Raw genomic sequence first — 22,690 nt, forward strand, 5'->3', positions numbered from 1 at the left:
GAAAGCACTGGACGGGGGGGTGGGGGTGGCTGGGGGGCAGATGAGCTCAAAGGCCGACTGATGAATAAAGTGAGAGCAATACATTTAATTAAAAATCTATTTTTTTTTATTTAGACAAAATAATTAAGTAGTATAAGAACAAAAGCTTAAGATAGTGTCAAGCCAATTCTGGACAAATGAACAAACCAAAGCAGACGACATTTCCACGTGCATCCTCACATCTGTCGAGCCGCTCCGTCTCTTGTAATACTTAACATCGATAAAAAACCAAATCACAAAAAGCATTTCTCAATTCAAACAACACACACACACACACAGAAACCCATCGCTTTACCACTTCTGGCATTTAATAAAATAAAATAAAGGAGGAAAAACAAACAACCCCACCCCTTGAGTCTTAAATTTCATTTTCAGAACTCAGTCGCCCTGATTTTTTTTTTTTGCGTTTGGCGGCTGCAGCCTTAAATAACAGGCCGACTTTTTACTTGCACCTGACTTTGGGCTGGTCTTCTAACAGTCTGCCTGCTGCTTACACGAGTCAGCATCTTATCAGCAACGCCGGCAGTCAGGACAGGGTGATAACTCATTTCCAGACAGAGCCTGAGGTAGCTGAGGTGAGCGGCAGCAGCAGCCAAGCCGCAGCGCAGGAACCAAGTAATTCAGACAAGCCCTGAATCAGAGTGTTCTTCGTGCACGAGGCCCAAGAGACTGAGAGGCACGTTGATGTTGATGTTGACTTTGTGGCCAAGCTAGGGCTGACGGGCTTCAAATAAAACACTAATAACAACTCTACACCTCAATCTAGCATTCATTTCAACAGACATCATTTAAATAGACTTTTTTTTTTCCCCAGCTTGGCCAAAAGGTGAGAGCATCTTTTGCTTTTTTTGTGTAAACTGGACAAGGACTGAAGATTTTTCATGAATCATTGAGTATAAAGTCATTAATGAACCCGAGTCGGTTTATTGCTTCTTTGAAGAAAAGTGAATGTTAATGAAATTATGGCTTTCCCCTTCGACTGCTTCATCGGGATCTGAAGTCTGTGTGTGTCTGCGCGCCCCTGTAAGAGTACATACAGTGTGTCGTTCAGGGGACAACAGTGTAAGGTTGGTAGGGCAGCATCTTCTGTCGTTCATTGATCGCGTAAATCCATGTGGGTTTGACAAAGTTCAGGTTGCTGTTGTCCATCAGCGCCTGTGTTGGAGGAGACAGGGAGAGAGGTCAGGAAGTGTTCTTGTAGTTCAAAAGCCACATGCAGGGAAGATAAAGACACAAAATTTTACGGCAACACTTTACTTACTCCACTAATGGAAGAAAAGACCATTTTGTGAAGGTAAGTGCTTCAGAAAGCTTCAGGTGTCACTCAGTTGCATCAAGTCCACAAAGCTTTTTGAAAACCCTGTGAATATTTCACACTGAACTCAATTTCTGTTCAACTGCACTTATTATAGTTATAAAAGTAAAATGGTAAATGGTCTCTATTTATATAGCGCTTTACTATACCTGAACGATACCCATACCTTTACAGTACATCGCATTCACCCATTCACACTCTGATGGCGGAAGCTGCCATGCAAGGCGCGAACCACGACCCATCAGGAGCATGGTGGGTAAGGTGTCTTGCCCAAGGACACTACGGCAGCAACCGGGACAGAGCGGGATTCAAACCAAACCACCCTCTGATCATTGGACGACCCGCTCTACCACCTGAGCCACTGCCGCCCCCATAAAATTGGTAACACATTACTTGACACCTTTCTCTATAACGCATAATAACCATACTTATAATGAGTTATAATGCAGTTATAGCACTGTAACTATAATTGTGACCCGTTCCATCAAAATGAGTCGGAAGTCGCAACGTTCTATTTTTAGATAATCAGCTGATAACGTGGAAAACCCATAGAAAATCAAAAAAAATTTTTTACCCTAATTTCAAAGCAATGACATTCAAAAACAATCTCCCAAAGTTTCACAGTCCAGATAATTGAGAAAAGGCACGTAAATGATGATTAAAGTTGACCTGCAACTTAAACCCTCTGAAGATGAGTGTTGCTTTGGTGCAAAACATGAAATATCTTCTGAACCGTTCATGATAGAGACGAGCTGTAAACTGCATCTGAATCGCGGGATTCTCCGCTTTCCGACGGTCATTGAATGTTGCATCTATGACGAGGAGGGACGGGTACAGAAACAGATGCTAAACCGAGTAGCATCGACGCTAACAGAGCGTAGCATCGATGCTAACAGAGCGTAGCATCGATGCTAAACCGAACGTAGCATCGATGCTAACCCGAACGTACACGCTTGCACATGTTTTACAAAATGTCAACAAAACATGACAACTTCTGAACCGTTTATGACAGAGACGAGCTGTAAAAAGCATCTGAATTGTGAGATTCCCTGCTTTCCGAGGGTCATTGAATGCTTCATCTATGACAACAAGGGACCGTATAGGGTGCGTGTAATCACGTGGTACAGGAACAGATGCTAGAGTCACTGGCAAAAACTTTAACTGCAATTTTCTCAGATTTTAGAACGGAATAAGAGAGTGAAAGATCGTAATTCAAATGGCCACATCTCGAAAACCATCAAATGTATGACTCTGACTAAGGTATCATTTTAAAGCTTATTTTCTAATCTTTCCATTGATACCAAAATCTCAACTTTGAAATTTGGGTCACTGTGACTCATTTTGATGGATCAGGTCACAATTATAAACACTCATAAATGATCATAATGCTTTATAACAATAACCATAACACTCTATAAAGCATATTATCATGACCTATAAGGTCAGGTATTATAATACGTTATAATTGTTAGTAACTGGCTGACAATGCCCACATCGATAATGCATTATAAATATAGTTATAATGTGTTATAATTGGCTTATAAACGTGTATTACTATCATTATAAACACTCATAAATTATCATAAGGCTTTATAACAATAAGCATAAAACATTATAGATCATAACTCTATTATAATACTTAACTTTACTTTATAAAATGCTCTATAATGTGTTATGCTTATTGTTATAAAGCCTTATGATAATTTATGAGTGTTTATACAGTGCTATAACTGCATTATAACTCATAAGTATGGTTCTAATGCCTTATAGAGATAGGCATCAAATAAAGTGTTACCAATTTTACTTTTATAACTATAATAAGTGCAGTTTAACAGAAATTTAGTTCAGAGTGACATATTCACAGGGTTTTCAAAAAGCTTTGTGCACTTGATGCAACTGAGCGACACCTGAAGCTTTCTGGAGCACTTACCTTCACAAAATGGTCTTCTTCCATTAGTGGAACTGTGCGATGCTCAACATTTTCAAATGGTCATTATTTTCATTTTTTTTGGGCTGTGACTGACAGAGAAATACTGACGCAACAGCAGAAGAACAAAGGCTCAAACTTACGTCTTCAAATGAGTCGTGCCACCCCTCGCTGGTCACCACAAACTGCACTTTCTCCGTCATGTAGTCCTCGATCACTCTGGAACAGGGACAATGTGATTTAATTACAGCAGTTGCTTTTAATGGATATTTTTTACTGTGAAATTGCTGAAACCCAATTAAAGTTGTGATGAGTTACTTCTAACAAGTCTCTCTCACCCATTAAAGGCAACGATGTATCGCAGCAGCAGGCGCCTCTCGTTGTTTGGAAATTTGCCGTAGAGGAAAAAGTGCTTTCCCCTCAGGAAGTCTGGAAGAATTTAGAAAAAGAGCACGGGAGTTCAACTGATGTCTTACACGACATGTAAGAGGAGTGATTACAGGTCGTCTTTGATAAAGGGAGAAAGAAAACAGACAACGCAGAATGTCAGGGGGTGTTCCCGGGAGGAGGGAAAAGCATCCAATTACTTTCTGTCAAGCGTTGGCAGCGCACCACGAGGACGGCTGGACATCCTTTACTGCGATAGGAGCAGGAGCAGACAAAGGAGACAGGCAGACGCGGAGATAAGGACAAAGACGGACGTACCTGGGAGCTCGGGGATGGGATGATCCTCCTCGGCCTCGGCGTCTGTGTTTTCATCTGTCGACCCCCCGTACGGATCCTCCTCTTTCACCGTCTTCACTGACGCTGCTGTCTTCTGTCTGTTCTCGTTCTCCACTCTTTCACAGGCACAAAAAAAAGTTCATCTTTCATGCTACGTGTTGTTTCTCCCTTGAAAGAACAAACCTCCCCATTTATCTTTTTCATTTTATTGTTTTATCCGAACATCACAGGTGTCCCTTTTATGGAAATAGTGAATCTGTTGAAAGAAACTCTGATGTTGTGGCCGATGCAGACTGCATTCCTGCCACTGGCTTCACATTATTCCACTGCTCTAGCGGTGGCATTAATGTGGCGAGTAGTAGAATAATCCCAGAGGCATAAACAGGGAAGAAGACAGCTGTATCCTGAATTGTTTAAGAATCGGCCTTGCTAATCTCTTTTGAGGAAACATTCAACGAGTACACACCACAGGGCCACTGTATAAATACATTGTTGTCCTCTCTAGAGGTAATGAAACCTGTTCAACATCTTCACATCATCACTTTTATAGTTGCTGCAATAAACATATAAACATTTGCTTACTGAAACCTCCAGCAAAGTCCAATACTCGCTGTGTTTTAGCTCTGATTTTGGTCTCTACCACATCCTGAGGGGAGTGTTATCCTTATCCTTATTATTATTATTATTATTATTATTATTATTATTATTATTATTATTAACCGGCTAAATGCTCAATTTCATCAGGCTGTTGCTGACTGCACTGGATTTTGTTTTCTGCTTAGCAACCAAAAAAGCTGCTGGTTGTAAAAACCAAAACAATGAGCTAAAGCACTCCATGGAAAGGATGTGAGCTGCAGAGTTGGGTCAAAAATCCTTTTTGGGTTTGTTACAATCAACAAATCAACACTGCTCATGTTACATACTGTTATTTGATGTAGTGTAAAATGCTGGTTTGCTCTTGACCAAGACACGTCATTAGCCTTGTGATTTTGCAGGTGAGTCATATTAAACAACTCGTTCATACAGGTGGGATTCCATCAGTGGGTCAGAGGCGTTCACATGGCAGTCAGTATTTCAGTACAAGTATTGAGAAGAGGAAAACAAAGTCTCTCTAAATCAGTAATAATATGAAAAGTAATTTTGTGGAGGGCTCTGCAGAAGTTACTGCATTGATTTTGTGTGATGATGATTGATCAAAAGTCGATTCAGTTTAAGGTGGAATTACAGGTTTTACCAGGCAGGAATCGATGGTGGTTTTCGATGGAGTCGACGGCCATGAAGAACACACAGAACAAACACGGCCACATCAATATCACACACAGCATCATGGACATTGAGTGTTGTGTTTACCTCTGCAGCTCGTCCTCTGTGTCCACTGCAGAGTCGTCGTTGTCACCTGTGAAAAAATAGTCAATATGTCAAGAGAGGGAAATCTTTACCAGAAAACTGACACATCTGATTCACTGTAAGAGGAGCAAAGGCCCGGCCAAAACTTAAAGAGGCGTTTATAACCGTGAAACGTTTTACTGAGGAAAATATCAAGTCACAGAGAACTCAAGGAATTTGCTCTATCTTGGTTCATTTAATGACCATCACTGCACTCTGGCCTTAATCTTAAAACTCATTTTCTACAACGACCAAATGTCAAAGAATTAAATCGGCTTTAAATTTCTGGCCCATATGAGGAAAAGAGTTTAATCTTGCGATCATATTTTCTATAAGATGCTATTAATTTCCCCCATACTCAGCGGAGGCAGAGAGACATTCCAGGTGAACGTATATATGAATTCAAAGAGCGTAACCTTGATGGCTGCACTTCCTATTACCACACAATCATGTGTTGTAGCAGGGGGGAAAAGAGAGGAAGCTCTAATTAAAACGCTGTCTCCCTGTACGTGATCGGTGGGGTCTCTGTTTGTTGTGTCCTCACTGATGCACCTCGGCACTTTACTTCTGGCCCCGCATTAACATAGAAATGAGAATCATGCACAAGTCCCTTCACAGCGATTACGTCTTCCCTTCGTTTCTCGTGTCTCCCCTCAAACTGCATCCATCAGGACATACGTATGTTGTTCCTGTTCTTTACAGACAGCTCATCCATTTCCAAGTGCTGCATACAAAGATGATCCCCTTTGTCTAAGTCCTGGGCTCTCACACTGTCCCCTCGATGCATCCAGTCCTCTTCAGCCGCACCGCTTCCCTATTTAGTTATTTGAGCTATTAGAAAGAATCCCATCCCATCGTTCACAACCGCTAACACTTCAGTTCTGCGTTTTGTGCAATTAAGATATATGGGAAATACTGTTTTCCTGTCTCTCCTGATTTACGGTTTAATCTATTTCTTATAAATTGTAGTAATTTGAGCAAATAGTGAGAAAAAAGTCCTGATTCCCAATCACAAAGAAAAGAAGAATTAATCAAAGGAGTCAATGAGAAACAAAAATTTATAAAGTTTTATGGGACTCCTGTGATTAAAGCGTTTACTGCTTGATCTCAATGTCAATGTTTCCATTCCCCGGAGGAGGACCTTTGTTGTTGTGTCCTTCCCTTCTCTGTGTGCCTTTGTTTCCTGTCTCAAATAAAGGCCAGAATAAAGCTAACATTTGCTAGTTAGCACTAAACAAAGGGAATTTATTCATGTGAAATTTTGACCTGTTGGGCGAGACAGATGTAAATTGAGCCGATTAAAAAAAAAAATCTTTGTTTTATGGGGGGAAATTAATGTCCAAAAAATGTTATGTCATGCACTAAACTTGTCAGAATTTGTTACCTGGAGAAAAACAGGAAAAAGCCAATATGACACATCTTAAAAGCCTTCCTCCAGCAGCTAAGAGGGTTTAATCTACTTTCTTCTCTAGAGAAAAAGGAAATGTTTCTTTTTTTTAATGATGATTGAGGTGTCATAGTGACAGCAACCAATCAGTGTCTCACCAGCGACGCACAACATGGTTGATTTTTGAGGTAGTAGCCACAGCAGCTGTCTGTCATGAGTGGTGATTCTGTGCTGCTCTAGCTGTCCATCCACAACCAGACGAGCACATATCAAGTTCACCAACTGTCTCTGCAGGCCTGAATTCTCTGGTTTGTCCCAGTGAGTGAATAAACTCTGATCAAAGAGACCAGGCTGATTCCCCGACGCTCAACAGCCAACCTCTCCTCCACCCACACCGCTCTATTTGCAACGTGATATGGTTGGCTAGTGCCTGCGCTGGAACATTTGCATGAATGTGATTTGATGCTCTGACACCTGCACTGCTGCTCAAATAGTTTAAGTTGTCACATCACCGCATTGAGGAATATCTGCTGAAAGCTTCAATGTGTACGTGAGCTCTGGGGAAGTCAGACACTTTGGTTCCCTCTACTTCTAGCCAGTGTTTTAGGAACTGGAGGTAATGAAGTCACACATTTTAACCTACTAACTTGATTTGCGAATCGTATTGTATTTGACAGACTACTGGTAAGTTCAGTGTCATTTTGAAGTTAGTTTAAAAATGTGCAGTTTGAAAGAAGACGTCCTTCACAACTTGCAAGAAAAATATCTGTTTTAACCTTCAAACTTTTCTCTTGTTTCTGTTTATTTCTTTCCACTTGCTCTGTTTCTGTTTTCCAAACTCCAAGTACCTCTCTGACTTTTTCTTCCAGTTGCTCTAGTTCATCTTCTCAGCAGTTAACCGACTGCTCTCTTGTTTTTCATATCATTAAACAGTCTCTCTCTGCCTCCAGGCTATCACTCACTCAAAAACTAAAGTCTGACACTTTGTGAGACTGTCACCTTGCAACAACAATGTGCTTTTTCTCTCTTTTGTCCCAACAACAGTGGAGTTTCTGAAAGTGCAGAGTCACCGAGGGGACAACACAACGTTGACGTTAACTGAAACATCATGTAGGGTTCAGCTGCAATTACTTCACAGTGGGACTTTCATGTAAGTAGTTTGATACAAACCTGGTTCATCCATATCAGTGGAGCCGGCATATTCATCATCATCATCATCTTTGCTCCTCTTCTGTGGTGTTTTCTTGGGGGTGACTTGTCTCTCCTGCTTCTGTGGAGTCTGATAAATAACAGCAGAGACAGTTTCAAAAGGAAGGAAGGAAAGGAAGCAATTGATCTAATTTTTTCTTTTTTTTTAAAACAAAAAAACAAAAAAAAAGAACTAATTTACCTTTGTGTTCACTTCCTCCTCACTCTGGTCGTCCACTTCCATTTCGTCCTCCGAGCTCGACTCCGCTCCATCCATCAAATACCTGGAGGAAGACAAAAAGCCGAGTGGACAAAATGTGTCAGCATGATTTAGAACCTGTGGCAAAATGATGTCTGTGCAGTTTATCGCTCTCTCAATCAGCTTTACTCTCATAATGATTCAAACTGCAGGGAGCTTTTTGTCAGACAATTGTGGATCGTTGGTGTTTAAAACATTACCGATACATGTTTATCAAACATATTGATATCTATCACCTGATCAGTGGAGGACGACACAGAGCAAGATTGAGATTTGTGTAAAAGTGAGAGCTGACATGGCTGGGCAGTGGGCAGGCTTTGATACACTCTGCTACTGGAGAGCTAGATTTCAATTTAATGTGACTTCTGGCCATCCTGGCCATTCAGGTTAAATATCCTCAGTGCCACAGAGACATCTACTTTCACATCCTCACCCCCATACAGACTTTTCAGCAACTGAACTCTTTACACAATGCAACTATTCACTTACGCCAACTCATCTGCTTTGCACTGATGTCATTATTGTTGTCTGTTTTTTATTGCTATGTAGACTAGACAAGCTCTGCGTGCCTTAGAATAGGCATCCAGGGACAAGTTTCTTTTATTTGAACATCAGCAGTATGAAATCAGTGGTTTAACCATCAAGCTTTTGCACACATGCAACTGTAACCTCTTAGGAAATGGATAAAGATCAGTAAAGGCATTGGTATCAATACAATCTTGTTAATCCTATTCACTTGTCTCTCTTTGCTATTTCACCAATAAAAGGTTTAGAGATTCAGCATCAGAACACACAAAGTGCCATATAATCATGGAATAGAGAGTGTGCTTTAGATTTACTGGACACTTCGTCTCATAAAATAATAATCAACTTAAATAAATTGATGGCCCAAAGGGTTGAATTTTCCGCAAAAATAAAATAAATACAGATAAAGACAGATAAAACCTCCTTGGCAGATAATTAAACAGTCAAACAAGAGAAAAAAATCTATAAAAAGATTAAAGGACTGTTCGGGCAGAAGGGAAAAATCATCACTCTGGCTATATGTGATGAGGTGGACTGTGAGGAGAAATAAAAAGTCAAATGTTACAATAACTTGCACAGAGAATATGTGAGAGTGATGATAATACTCCAGGAAATAGATGGGACCAGGCAAGAAGCAATTAGAAAATCTTTCCTGCTGCACTCGTACACAGAGACTGAAATGAGGATGTGACCTTTATGCCCACTCTCTGTGTATATCCCGTATAGACACTATTTAAAGTCACCTTGACATTATCAGCCAGGAAGTGTGAAGTGCACAGAGTAACCAGTGTTAAGGTGCCATCACTTCCACACACACACACTACGGGGAGACATTTTATTGACCTATGCTTTCTTGTTTCATAAAACACTGCAGCCAGGAAATTGGAAAATGAAAACAGACACTGTGGGTGAGGGGTTTAATGCCGTATTTGATGCTTATGACAAAACAAAGTGTCACATGAACTGGATATGAACACGGGGGCTTTGTTTGAGGGGATAAGACTAAATTATAATGAAGCTGAAATGATACTGATAATTGTTTGACGGTTCCAGACACAGTTTAGGCAATTAACTGAACATCTTTGAAGTTCTGAGTCTAATACATACATAGACATTTTATTTTTCTAGGTTTTTGAAAATGCTTTTCCTTTCCTTTACTTCAATTAGCTGTCCTTTAATTCTCATACATAAATCAGCCTGGTGATGATTAAAATAGGTGAAATCAGGGTCATCATGACTTTGTTTAAATAGACTAAACTTCCTCAATTAAAATTTCTCATTATTGACAGATCTGCTTAATTGTCTCATACACAGAAGACCAAAAATAGTCTCTCACACTCCCAGAGCCCAAGGCAACAATTCTAACAGCACTTGTTGTTTTTAATAAATGCTCTTGTTTTGTTATTGATGATGACGAAGTGTCTGCTCTTCTGGCACAAAGCCTCCGAGATGTAGTGACTATTTTCACAATGCAACTTTTATGTGTTTAGTTTTGGTGTGATTGTGCTTATAATTTGGCTGCAACACACACCAAGTCTTTTTGGGATGTTGCAGCACTGGCTCAGTTTTATTGAGAAATGTATTTACTTATTCAGTTCTATTATGATGGGACGTTATAGAGCCGCTCGAGTGTTTTCTCCTCTTCCCACTTTTCGTCCCTCTCTGGACACTCACAGATTAGATAATGTCTAAGGAAAAAGCATTTAGGGGGGACGTTGCTGATGTCACAATCTCATTGATACATACACTCCACAATGCATAACAGGAGATCGGTGACGCTGTGCGTTTACCTCCAGATGCTCGGTGACAAAGTGTTTGTGTGCATGATTGGACAACAGTTGGAGAGTGTGAGTGCGCGCATTTGTTTGGGTACTTGTCATCATCAAAGTAAGTGGTCCCCTTAATTACCCATAGCAGATGCAGCTTTTAAATAAAGGATACATCATCAAAGCTGCGCACTCCACGCGCTGCACAATAGCAGAGGTGGGCAGGGGAATGGATTATTCTGACAACAACCGAGGGGGATGCAGCGGGGGGGAGGATGGAGGGTGGGGGGGCCGGAGGGGGGTTGCAGAAACTGACTGAGAAAGGCAAACATGAGGGGGAATGATGACATGGGCTGCAGTGAACCAAAGTCTCATTACATGCAGTTTTGGAGAATCTTGAAGGATCAGACTTCATAAAACCACAGCAGCGTTTCAGCGTCGCCCCTCAGCAGCACTTTTTTTTTTTTTTTATAAAGACGTTCCACGCGACTCCCTCTGTCTCTCTGCAGAGCTCATACGCAAACTGTGACTGTCTAGATTAGATTAATGCCATCAAATCATTACTCTCTCCGATCGCTTTCATTTCTGGTTTTGAAGACCAGAACTGGGAAAAACAGGTTTCCATGCACTCGGTCTTATCTCCAAATGTAACCTGCTGGAGCTGGTTGATAATGATCTGTTAGAAATGACAGGCACATTCAAATAACTAATCAGTAGCACAGACAGGCGCTAATGAAGGTCTGTGACTCCTCCTGTCATGTCTTTGTAACTCCACCGGGGCTGAAACCTAATGATTATTTACATTATCTGCCATTTGAATCACTTCAAACCAAAATGTATATTAAATAAATAAATCCTCTCGCCAGTTACTTCACTAGGTACACCTGTTCAACTGCTCATTAATGCAAATGTCTAATGAGCCAATCACACGGCAGCAGCTCTTCAGCATGTGGACAAGTTCAAGACCATCTGCTGAAGATCAAACCCAACGCCATTAAGGTGATTTAAGTGACTCTGAGCGTGGCCCGGTGGTAGCTCGCAACAAAGAATTAAAGGGATAGTTCAGCTTTTTTGAAGTGGGGTTGTATGAGGTGCTGTTATGAATGGGGGGCGATTAATCAGTATTTTCGCCGCCTACAAGAAGTCCCGTCTCAAAATAATACACCGGTTCAAGAGTATGACGATCTAAAGTAAAAATTTACAATGCATCAGCTGGTCGGAAAAAAGTTTGTTTTCTGGAACTAACCAACTCACTCAGTATTCCTCCGCACAGGTAGGCTTCATGACACGCTGGATCAATTCGCCTATCAGCTGTTTGGTGTCATAACTGCAGTTAGTTCCAGATAGCACATCCAGAAACCAGATGCGTTAGCTTTAAAGCTATGGTTGACATTGAGAAAGTTTGATCATTATTATCGACATCATTTAGATGCTGGTTATGGCCCAATAGTACGACCTACACAATGTGAAAAGCAAAAAGGAAGGAACCAAAAAAATCCATTCTCTCTAACGGCTGCAGGCATGCAAACTCTCTCTTTGCACTCTCTCTCTCTCGTACCCTCCATCCAATCCCCTCGCTCAATTTTGACTCTCCCCTGCTCCTCGTCCGGCCTTCATCCCAACTCCCTTCCGCATTTGAAACTACCAACGGTTTGTAAGGCCCTGAGTGATTCAGCTACAGGAGTTTCAGGTATGGAGAAGAAAGAGAGCGACAGCAGCAAGCGGCCTCTGCTTGCCCCACCGGCAAAGGCCCAAAGAAAGCGCAAGTCTTTTTTTTTTTTTTGGTCTGCCACTGAAAAGGCAGAGACGAAGAGGAGATGCAATAAATTGAGGACTCAAAGCTAAGAAAACATCGGGTCATCGTTTGACCGCCAAGACATGAGCCTGAAACGGCATGCTGATACTGATGCTGATGCTGATACAGTGGAGTTTTTGTTGAACAGCTAATCTTTCGTTTTTGTTGTGGAAGTTGTGATTTATGAATCTGACATTGTTACCAGAGACGTTCTATGTTGTTACTCTGCATTCAAAGCTGGCAGCGTGTTTGGTTTGGCTTGTTGCTCTGCAGGAGGGCGATAGGAGCTCGGAAGGGAGGGGTGTGCATGCGCGCGTGTGTGTTTGTGTGTGTGGAGGGGTGGTGCTTTTTTCAAATCTTTCTCATCGGCTTTCTCAACATCAACCATAGCTTTAAGTGACTATAGAACAGAATAAAAGGTTGAAGGGAGGGTTATCAACACTTTGACAGCCAGTTCTCCTCATTTTGAATACTGGGACTGTCTGAATACATCAGGAGCCTGAAAGTAATGAGTTCAGTACCCTTAGATAACTTGGTTGGAAATTGATTCATCTTCCAGCCTGACACAATCATTATGAGAGCAACAAGCATGAAGGAATTCCTAAAATGATTAAGCAAAGTGTTGTAAAGTACAAGACAAGTAGAGCACTGTTCCAATTAATATGGACTTTTCTACTGCCTGAGATGAGTACTCAGCTCTACATTATTCAAAAGACATGGATTCAATGTGGAGCAACGACAGAAGACCTTGATGCTGCGAAAACCTCCCCCCGTAATGAGGCATATAATTAGAGCTGCTGGAGCTGACTGGGATGAGTCTGTGATCACAGCAGGCATCAGCTGCTCAAGGTTACAATGTTCTCTGTGGCGAGTGGGCATCGTTGCTGTGAGAGGTGTATTTTTGGACGCTTCAATCAGCGTGAGTGCTGTGCACAGCCTGTGCGATACAGAGGTACAGACGTGGCTTAAGAGAAAGCATTAATCAGGCGTGGATTCATACGGTGGACACATGAAACCAGGCCGTGGCCCCGCGGACATGTCCCGTTAACAAGACACTAAATGCCATCCAGCTGTTCCAGTTGTCAGGCCCAACCCAGGGCATTTCCCCCACAGGTCTGAAATTCATCAACATCGCTAACATCAACTGCGTGCGGCTGTCGGTGTGTTTTGCTTTTCACCCTCTCTTACTGTTTATAGGAGATCTTCTCTTTCCTCTTGTGGCAGTCCATCACCCATTCCTTCCGTACGATGATGCCCCCTGCTGATTTCACCTGGCTGTACTTGGGGGTGTTGGCGAAGGCACAGCTGGAGATTAATGGGTCGGAACAGACGTTGGCGTACACACACACACACACACACACACACACACACACACACACACACACACACACACACACACACACACACACACGGTTACATCACTAAAGAGAAATCTGTCAAGGGCAATAGTCTGCTCAGACAGCAGAGATCAAGATGCAATCAAAGTGAATTACTGAGAGTACTAACACGGCTGTGACACAATCCTGTAATCTGCTTCAATGATAAACACAAGCTACAGATAGAAATCTCCCGAGGCAGGACATCTCTGGAACAACATCACAACTACTTAGCACCATCATATCACATTAGTTCCACAGCTTATACATCATTACACCTTAGCTATGTAACCATAACATTTCTATTAGGAGCTATTAATGATTTATGAAACCCTGACAAAAATCTGTTTATCTTCTTGTCTTTCAGCTCATCTTTATTTACACTTTTCATCTCCCAACATGATGCAGCAGTTTCATGTATTGATCTTTTTGACTTATCTGCAGCTCTTTTTTCATTTGCTCCCTATTTGTCTCTTCACTGACTCTTTGTGGAGCCATATTTCAACTACAGTGGCCAGTGTCCCTTACAGCAACAACTGTGGTGGGAATATAAAAGCTCAAGGATTTCTAAGATGTCTCAGAAACCAAGTATACTGACAAGGCGAGTATACTGAAAAACAACACTGTCAATGAAATTCCAATTGATTTGTATAATTTATTTATTTATTTATTTCGGGCATGCCAATTAAATCATCATCACCACACTTCATATTAGTTCAAATAATACAATACACATGGCCGAAAGGGAAAGCGGGAGAAGCTTAAGCTTATCTAGTCCCACCGCCATTACCCACAGAATAAAATCTTCATCATAATCTTTTCTTTTCATCTGTGCATGGGGCATGTGGACAACTTCACTTCTATATAAATGTTAACTGTTACCTATAACCAGTGTATCGACACAACACTATCATACACAATTAGGGTAATAGTTTTACACTTTGGGAAATGTGTTTATTTGCCTTCCTAATGAGAGTTAGTTGACAAAATGTGTTGTCTGTCCAGCAGCCACTGTTGAAGGGACAGGTATGGTGTGATATTGCAGTTTCCTACTACAGCAGCCCAGCTTTAAGATACAGGAGAAATACTATCACTGGTAGTTGTATGGATTATGAGCATATCTATATTAATTGCATGTTACTCTGACAGATTTTTCAAATTCATACATGGTTACAGGCTGTTGTTCACCTGCCATCCTCCCTCTCCAACTAACTAAACTTGTGCCACTGTCCGTGGTGCTGAAGTAATCAAACATTGTCTCAAAAGCTGAACTCAAGTTCTCTCAGGACATTTAAGGAGACACATTGTAGCAATGACCTTAGTTTTCTGAAAAAGTTTCCTGGATACAGACATTGTAGCCACTAGCCATCGCTGCTTAATGTACTAATGATGAGTCTAGAGGCTATCTGAGGCAGCCAGAACATCTCACTGTAGCACAAGGATGACAAAAAATAGAAATAGCTTGTTCATTAGTGAGTTTTAGAGAAGTGGAGGGCAGATTTTTCTGAACACAGCAGAGCTAACCGTTTCCCCTGTGTTCCGTCTTGATGCTGAACTAAGCTGGTTCTGGTCGTAGCTTTGTTTTTACTCTGTAGACGTGACATTCACAACAAGTCTTCTCATCTGGCATTAAGCATATTTCCCAAAATGTTTGAACATTTGGCTCACAGGCTGCATACAAGTAATGCATCCATAAGCGATTATGAATGGCTTCCATCCCTGCCAGATACTCACATGAGGTGCGTGGAGTCGGGCGTCCAGTCGGGCCGGTACTTGGCTCCCATGTCCAGAGCCTTTTCCCTCAGCTCCCCTCTGAATGGATTTTGGAAGCCGCTGAGCACAAACACCACCCCTCCCATGATCCGGTTGAACGGGACCTGCTGCGCTCCCTCTGATTTCGCTTTCTGTTGTTTGGGTTTAGGTTGGGCTTTGGACTGGCTTTCTCTTTTCTTGTCAGCAGACTTCTGTGCCAGGGAAGCTGGGGAGACAATTCAGACCGCTAAAGGAACGTTTCAATGTGGAAATAATCTGCATGCTGAGATTCAGACAGTAAAGTTTTACCTTTTGCAGCACTGGGGCTGGGTGTGGCGGCCGGGCTCGGCTTGTGTTTGGGGGTGGCAGCTTTGCCCTCAGGTGAGACGGAGGGGCTTATTTTCTTGGCAGGAGGGCCAGACGCAGACTGCCGCTCTTTGCTGAACTCAAATTTCCTTTTTGCTGGCGGCTACGAGGACACAATTAATGTTGTAAATTAGAAATTGAAATCTTTTCATGCGTAAACTGCTAGAATGACAAGAATAATGTGCCTGTATGTTACACCGGGTGTGTAGGAGGAGATGCTGCTGGATGACATGCCGCCTCTCTATGCCAATACAGTGATTCCACAAATTTGATTATTATGGTTTTCACTGAAGGACTGCAAAGCAATTACAGTAGAAAATTGGAAACAGACCCGCAATCGCTGAGATATCTGTTTAGACTGCTTCCCTATGCATGGGCATGTATTTGTACACCTAACCCAAATATATCTTTTGTATCCACTCTTTTCCTGCCACAAGTGACAGGTGGCTGATATTGATGGTGTCATTCCCCCAGCTTTCCCTCGCCGTGCGGGGATCAAAGTCACAGCAGTGCATTTTTATTTGTGCTGGGATGTGTCATTTATCGAGCTGTTCTTTAAAGGGATAGTTCAACATTTTGGCAAATTGGCCCATTGCCATAAGTTGTTTTAGAGGTAAATTCATGCAAAACCGCTAATGCGCGTTCCCGTGGGGGGCAGTTTTTTGGCAAGCAGTCGTTATTATCTCATAGCGTGGTGAATGTGCAGGTCACAACTTGTCCACCAGAGCGTTTTGGAGTTGTTGGATTGTGTATTTGATGAGGGAAATCCCATTAGCCTCCATAGCGTAGCTCTGAGCAGCTTGTGGCTCTGCTCCGCCATTCTAAAAATAGCTTGCACCGACAATTAAAGAACCTACTGCTAAAACTATAGGGATTATGGCAATGGGCCAATTTGCCAAAATGTTGAACTATCCCTTTAAAGTCAATGGAAGCTACAAATTTAGCTGCTGCATATGAGACTATTTCCGTTTTTATTAGTGGGTTTTACCATCTAAGAAAGTGCTTTTGGAAAACAGAGGGACATAATGAGCTTGGACACATGGAGCCTTAGTTTGGCTAAGGAAGGACAAGCACAAAGCTGTGGGTGCATGTTCTGTGTGGGCGTCGCTGGGATGGAATATAAATGAGAGGGCGTGATGATTAATATGTTCACTCTTAGCCTGAGACATCACTGGTCTCATTGCACTCGAACAGCTGTGCCACAACGTCCAGAGCTCAGCGAGCTTCTCCAGGAAATCACACTGTTTTGGAACGAGCAAATGAGCGGAGCTGCCCGACCCCCGAACCCACATCCCTACAAATCTGCAGCCAGAGGCAGATGGTGCAGCTTTTAAATCGACTGGTACAGCAATGCTATGAATAAACAATAACATGACCAAATTAATCTGACACCACTTCAGTTTCTATTCCACTAATGTTACGTCAGAGTTCTTCACACCATAATGTAAAATGGGACAAACCAGCTTTTACACCATGACACGTTTCAATAATAGAAAATAAAATGCTGCTGTTGCTAAAAAGTCAGACACAGATTGATGAGCCACTGCAACTAATTTTGTATGGGCTTTTTTTGCACACTATATGTGTGATTAAATAAAGGCAAACACAGCGAGGGGCCATGCATTGAGCTCTGACACAGCACTTGTGAAACCATGAGGCTGCAGATTTATCAATGTGTCCTGCTGCCTTCAGATGGCTGCAGAGATTTAATCAATTAAGAGAGGAGCTTTTTCATTTAGTGTAAAGTAAATGTGTGGTATACACACACTTTCTGAATCACTCTACTAATTTATAGATAAATACTGAATTTTATTTACTTTTTATTTTATTTTCATTACTTAAAAAAAAAAAAAAATCAAAGTGACTGCAGATTGATGTTGTTACCGGACAAATGTTTGAAATTTGGGTCAAATATTATCAGAATTTATTGAGCTTAAAAAGTTAAATGATATGCAGGCTATATAAGAATGATATGTCAATTTATAGACTTTTTACTGAAAATAGGGATACACATTCTGAATATATTTTATAAACAATTAATAACTGTTAACTGATTTCACCAGACATTTTGACCAGAGGGTTAAAAGTCCTGTAATTACCGGATAACAGAAACCCAAGTTGTGGTTCAGATGTGTTCATTCTCAGCACCAAGTCTAAGAGAAATCTATCACCACCACACCGCCTCATCTGAATGAACCTCCCACCAACATATCATGCGCTCTGCACTTGGCACCAAAATGACACACATAAGGCAAAGCCAATATTGAGGATCAGGAAGTTTAACCACAGGAACGCCGTTTGTGGTAAAGTTGCGTACTACAAAGAGCTTGGCATGAAAAGTGAAACAATGTTTTTTCTAATTTGTGGTAAACGTGGAACACATATTACCTGTCATTAAAACCTGACTGTCTTGTGGGAAAAAAAGCTTTTTTGTTTATCTATGCCCGAGGTATTATTCTACTTGTGAGACTATTGTGTGAAATTTTAATTTGATTCAGACAGAGCTGATGCCAGACACGGTGATGTAATGTGGTGAAACAATAACAACAGTTAAATTCACTTGCGCTGACTTAATAGATTCAGACACTTTTTGGGTCTATATCAAATCAAATAAACTTTCTCAGACACTATATGGTATTTTAAAGCTCTCACTACAGATCCCATCCTTCAACAAGCTTTACTGACCATTTCATCCTCTCTTTGTCCTTCTATATTTAATCGTTGTACTAAAAAAACACGGAAAAAATGACTGCTCGTTAGGGGAACAGCTCTTTGCTGGCCGTCCGTCGGTGAAGGTGATGTTTAGTACCTGTGGTGAGGCAGAGGTGGAGGAGGAAGCTTGGCCTGGCGAGTGGGAGGTGCCACCAGCCTGCAGGGCAGCTGCAGCGTAACTCAATTTCTCACTCTGTGGAGACACTAAAGGAGAGAAGAGCAAAGGGATGTGAGGAAACACAGGAGAACTATTCCCACTTACTCTTCAAGGTAATAAAGAATGTCTTTGAAACCACCTCTGTGCTCTTCAGCCTTTGCTCTGCCTCTCCTGACACACACAAGGCTTTAAATAAAACCTAATTGGAGCTCCTCTGATGGTTCTTTATTTTCACTGTTTTATTGAACCTCAGAGACGGAAAGAAAGTTAAATCAGTGGGTTTACCTTTGAGTGAAGTACTGGGTTTTGTTGTGTGGTCCCGGTTGAAGAAGAGACTGCCAGGTTGAAGGCTGGGCCCAGATGAAGGAGACTCGTCCTTTACCTTGAACTGTCCCAGCTTTGTAAGTTTCTGACAGGAAAGAGGAAAAAGGAAAAGTTCAGGGCCAGAGGAGGAGAAGGAGCGACTAACTGAGGCGCTTGTTCTCATTATACAGCAAAAAGTCTCAGTTCAGAGGAAAGATAAAGGTGCTACACATTAAGATGCTGTGTCAGGTTTTAATGCTGCATCATCAAAGAAAGTAAGAAACATAAATACTACGGAGTGTGCATTTTTGACTGAGTCTGACCTCAATACTGGTTTGGTACTGTAGAAAAATGTGTGGGCTACAAATATCTGGTCAGGTTCTTACCCCTTCTATAATCAAGCAGTTTCTCATTTTGGACTATTACAAGAGTTAATGAGTTATGATGTTATAATGTCCTTGTGTTTAGACAATGTTAAAATGTTAAAGTTGTTTGGCTCAGATGTTTGCTTTGTATTTCCCAAAAGGATCAGAAATATCACTTTGGTATCTGAGCCAGATAATTTCTTGTGTCTAAATTATCCTCATGGTCTCAATTAAAAAGATTAAAAGAGAATAAGACGTTGCATCACTTACTGGAGAAGCTATTGGAGGAGGATCGTTTTTGTCAGGCGGTGAATGGAACTTGACGAAGGCCAGTCCGTATGCAATGTTCTATCAAACACAAAGATAAATTGGTCTTTCAATTTATTTCACTTCCAGCAACAGATATAATACGGGAATACAATAGTCGGGCTCCTTACCTTGCTGTACGGCTGGCTGCACACCATTTTCACCCTGTCCCACTTCTTCTCCTGTGCTGTGCTCTTCTGCAGCTGGCTGGGCCCAAAGAAACGTACACGGTTCATGTTGGTGCCGTTGCGGCTCTCCGTTGGCGACATGAAGGAAGACGTAACCAGAAGAACCTGAAACAGATAATGAAGTCGAAAAATAAGTGAATAATATGGAGTTATTATTAGTGGAGATAGTTTAGAGGTGAAAAAGTTAAAGTGGTTTGATCAGCGAGAATACCTCATAGTCCTGGTCTCTGGTAGCCGAGGAATTCCCAACCAAGACCTCGATGAAAGCCGAGCCTTCATTTCCAATGTCGATGCTGTGGATCTGCTCCTCCTTCTCGAGCTGAGAGAAGAAAAACAACAGTATAAAGGACTAAATAAATAAATAAAAAGCCAAGGTGGCTGCCAAGCTTCAGTAGCTGAGAGCAATATGAAAACTTAAACATCCTTGTGTAAATTAAAAGGGAATATTTACATGTGAGGACAGACTACTGGTCATTTACCGACACAACTTATATGGGATATCATAATAACTTTTAATGAGCACTGTCCCATACATACTTACAAACAACAAACAAACACAAATTACTATTAAAATTGAATATGGATAGAGATAGAATACTATTTTTCAGTAAAAGTATAGGCTAAAGGAGGTGATGGAGGTTTAACATTATTTTATAATGTTTAAGGAGTTCAGTTTTTAGGGAGTTTTAAAGCTGAGAGGATACAACTACAACAACTTGTTAGTCTTAACTGCATGTTTGATTAACCAGTAAATGACTCATGAAACATTTAAGATGTAACCAGGAAACAACTTCTTGCCTCCCATTCCTTAAATATATCCGCTTATGAGAGTCTGTGGTCAAAAAGAGGAAATAGAATCATGGTGGGCCGTCGGCCGAGGACGTTGGCGTGACAGCCGAAAGAAAACAGGGGAATTACCCCAAAAAGCACACAAACGTATAAACAAAATGGGAAGTATGTGGTGATGTGGCCTACCACAAAAAATGACTGCACAAACTCCATCACGTGGCTAACAAAAGGCAAGTTGGATGCTGAGATTTTGTTTCCTTCAGTGGTCAAACAGCCAGGTGATGGACTAGCAGCTGAGTTTAGATTCAGTCCAATAAAGTCTTATGATACCCAGGAATTAAGATTTCAGGGTTTGTTTAATTTGGATCAAATTAGCCAGATCCTCTGTTGTTAGTGAACATTAACTAATTACAATCCATTTTGTTTACATTTGTTACCATGTACAGTGTATTTTGTCAGTATTTCACAGCTATATCAACAATACATGATGAGTCCCAGAGAGTGGATTAACTAATTAATATTTACATCAGTTTTTGCTGAAACATTTACTTTAATAACAATAACAGCGGATAATAATTATTCAATCTATGCACAATTTACTGTTGCACTGTTACAGGTCTAAAATGATTAGTTTACCAGCATCCAATTTATAAATACTAATTTAGTACAATAATTAATCTGGCTTCCTCTCAACGTTAGTTAGCAGTAATGATCATGTTAATACGTGTCCACTGTCGAGCAGCCTCACTAGAAGCAACCAGGTGATGACAAAAACAAAACAAAGCAGTGAAATTCACTGCTGAGCCCTTTAAATGTAACGACACCAGTGCTGTAGATTTCCTAACCACCGAGATACACTCTATAACATTGTCGTCTGCAGCACAAGAGAGCAAACATCACAGACTTGTGGTTTGTAGGAAGATTACAAACCCACCTGCAGGATGACGGAGGTCTGCTTCTCCCCGGGTCTGGCTGCCTTCCACTTCCTGTAGGTGTCGGCGCTCAGCAGGTTGTCTGCCTTGTGAGTCTGTGTTGTGTTACGACAAGAGGTGAGTGACGAGGAGGCTTGTGTTTGGATGAATGGGGGAAAATAAACTATCGCTCAACATTTTTTTTTTTACATATCCAGTAAAAGCGACAGAACAACAACTCACAGTGTCCTCGGTGCTGCAGGAGACGACGTGTTTGAGCTTGATCTCGGGCATGTTGTCGCTGCTGACTCCTCTCGGCTTCGGTACTGAATAATTAGCAAGAGTGGGGGTGAATGAACCGGAGGGGCGCCTGCCTCACCCCCGAGAGTTACCGTGACCGGTCAACACAACCACAGACACACGTGTCCCCTCTCTCTCTATCTCACAAACACACTTTAACCCCGAAAAGTAGCAGGATCAGTCTGTTTCTATTCAACGTCAGACCCGTGGCTAACGTGTTAGCATGCTAGCAAACAATAGGCACAGTGAACTTTCCCCGATCAGCTCCTCGGTTTTAACGCGACCAAAGTGCTCTGGGGATTTAACCTCTCAGGCTCTTTACACTTGACACGTAGCCACTTGAGTCAGCGCCACGGTAAACCTCCAAAAACACACAATAACACTTAAAATTTTGAGATAAACGTGCACACAGGGGAACTCATTTTCCCACCAAAAGCCTGATGGTTGTCGTGTTGTGACACGCGACGTTTCCGTCCAATCAGCGCCCCCTCCTCCTCCTTCTACGAGTCAATCGGTGCTTCACCGGCGCGATGTCGCCACCTACTGTTTAAAGTTTGCTAAAAGAAATTGTATGGTAGTTCATGAAGGTTGCACTGGTCAGTTTGTGTTAAAGAGATGTGCTGCTGCTGAATAGCACCCCTTTCTTTTATTTTGTTCACCCTATTGAAATGAATAAAGATAGAATAAACTGATCGATGTTTGTTTTACATTAACTGTTGCCATGTTTTTATTGTCTGTCTTTTATGTATTTTTAGTCCCTATGGACCTCTGATTGTGTCCTTAATAAAGTCTTATTATTAATTATTAAACACCAAACTCACCTCATGCACCACACATTGATATGAACATGACTTC

General features: G+C 41.5%; 1 protein-coding gene across 1 annotated transcript; it reads right to left on the reverse strand.

The window, feature by feature from the left end:
* Window positions 1-325: 325 nt before the first annotated feature.
* On the reverse strand, window positions 326-21,989 carry xrcc1 (X-ray repair complementing 1). The gene is made up of 17 exons (XM_085802314.1): window positions 21,779-21,989; window positions 21,559-21,651; window positions 20,047-20,154; window positions 19,779-19,940; window positions 19,612-19,689; window positions 18,959-19,082; window positions 18,614-18,720; window positions 15,748-15,907; window positions 15,421-15,664; window positions 13,499-13,615; window positions 8,168-8,249; window positions 7,948-8,056; window positions 5,355-5,400; window positions 3,987-4,120; window positions 3,620-3,710; window positions 3,425-3,500; window positions 326-1,194 (listed from the first exon to the last, which is right to left on the reverse strand). The coding sequence occupies exons 1-17, from the start codon at window positions 21,827-21,829 to the stop codon at window positions 1,087-1,089; spliced, it is 1,890 nt and encodes a 629-aa protein (XP_085658440.1). The 5' UTR covers window positions 21,830-21,989; the 3' UTR covers window positions 326-1,086.
* Window positions 21,990-22,690: the final 701 nt, after the last annotated feature.

The sequence above is a fragment of the Trachurus japonicus genome, chromosome 16 (genome assembly GCF_045865225.1).
Source record: "Trachurus japonicus isolate A0001 chromosome 16, Traja_1.0".
NCBI lineage: Eukaryota > Metazoa > Chordata > Actinopteri > Carangiformes > Carangidae > Trachurus > Trachurus japonicus.

What these genes read in the sequence shown, in the direction of transcription:
- xrcc1 (XM_085802314.1), bottom strand. Translation starts at nt 21,829, where the DNA reads ATGCCCGAGATCAAGCTCAAACACGTCGTCTCCTGCAGCACCGAGGAC. An exon ending in GAGAAGATCTCCTATAAACA is followed by an intron (nt 8,250 to 13,498) that starts GTAAGAGAGGGT and finishes GTCTTCCTCCAG; the next exon opens with GTATTTGATGGATGGAGCGG. An exon ending in CACTGATATGGATGAACCAG is followed by an intron (nt 5,401 to 7,947) that starts GTTTGTATCAAA and finishes ATTTTTTCACAG; the next exon opens with GTGACAACGACGACTCTGCA.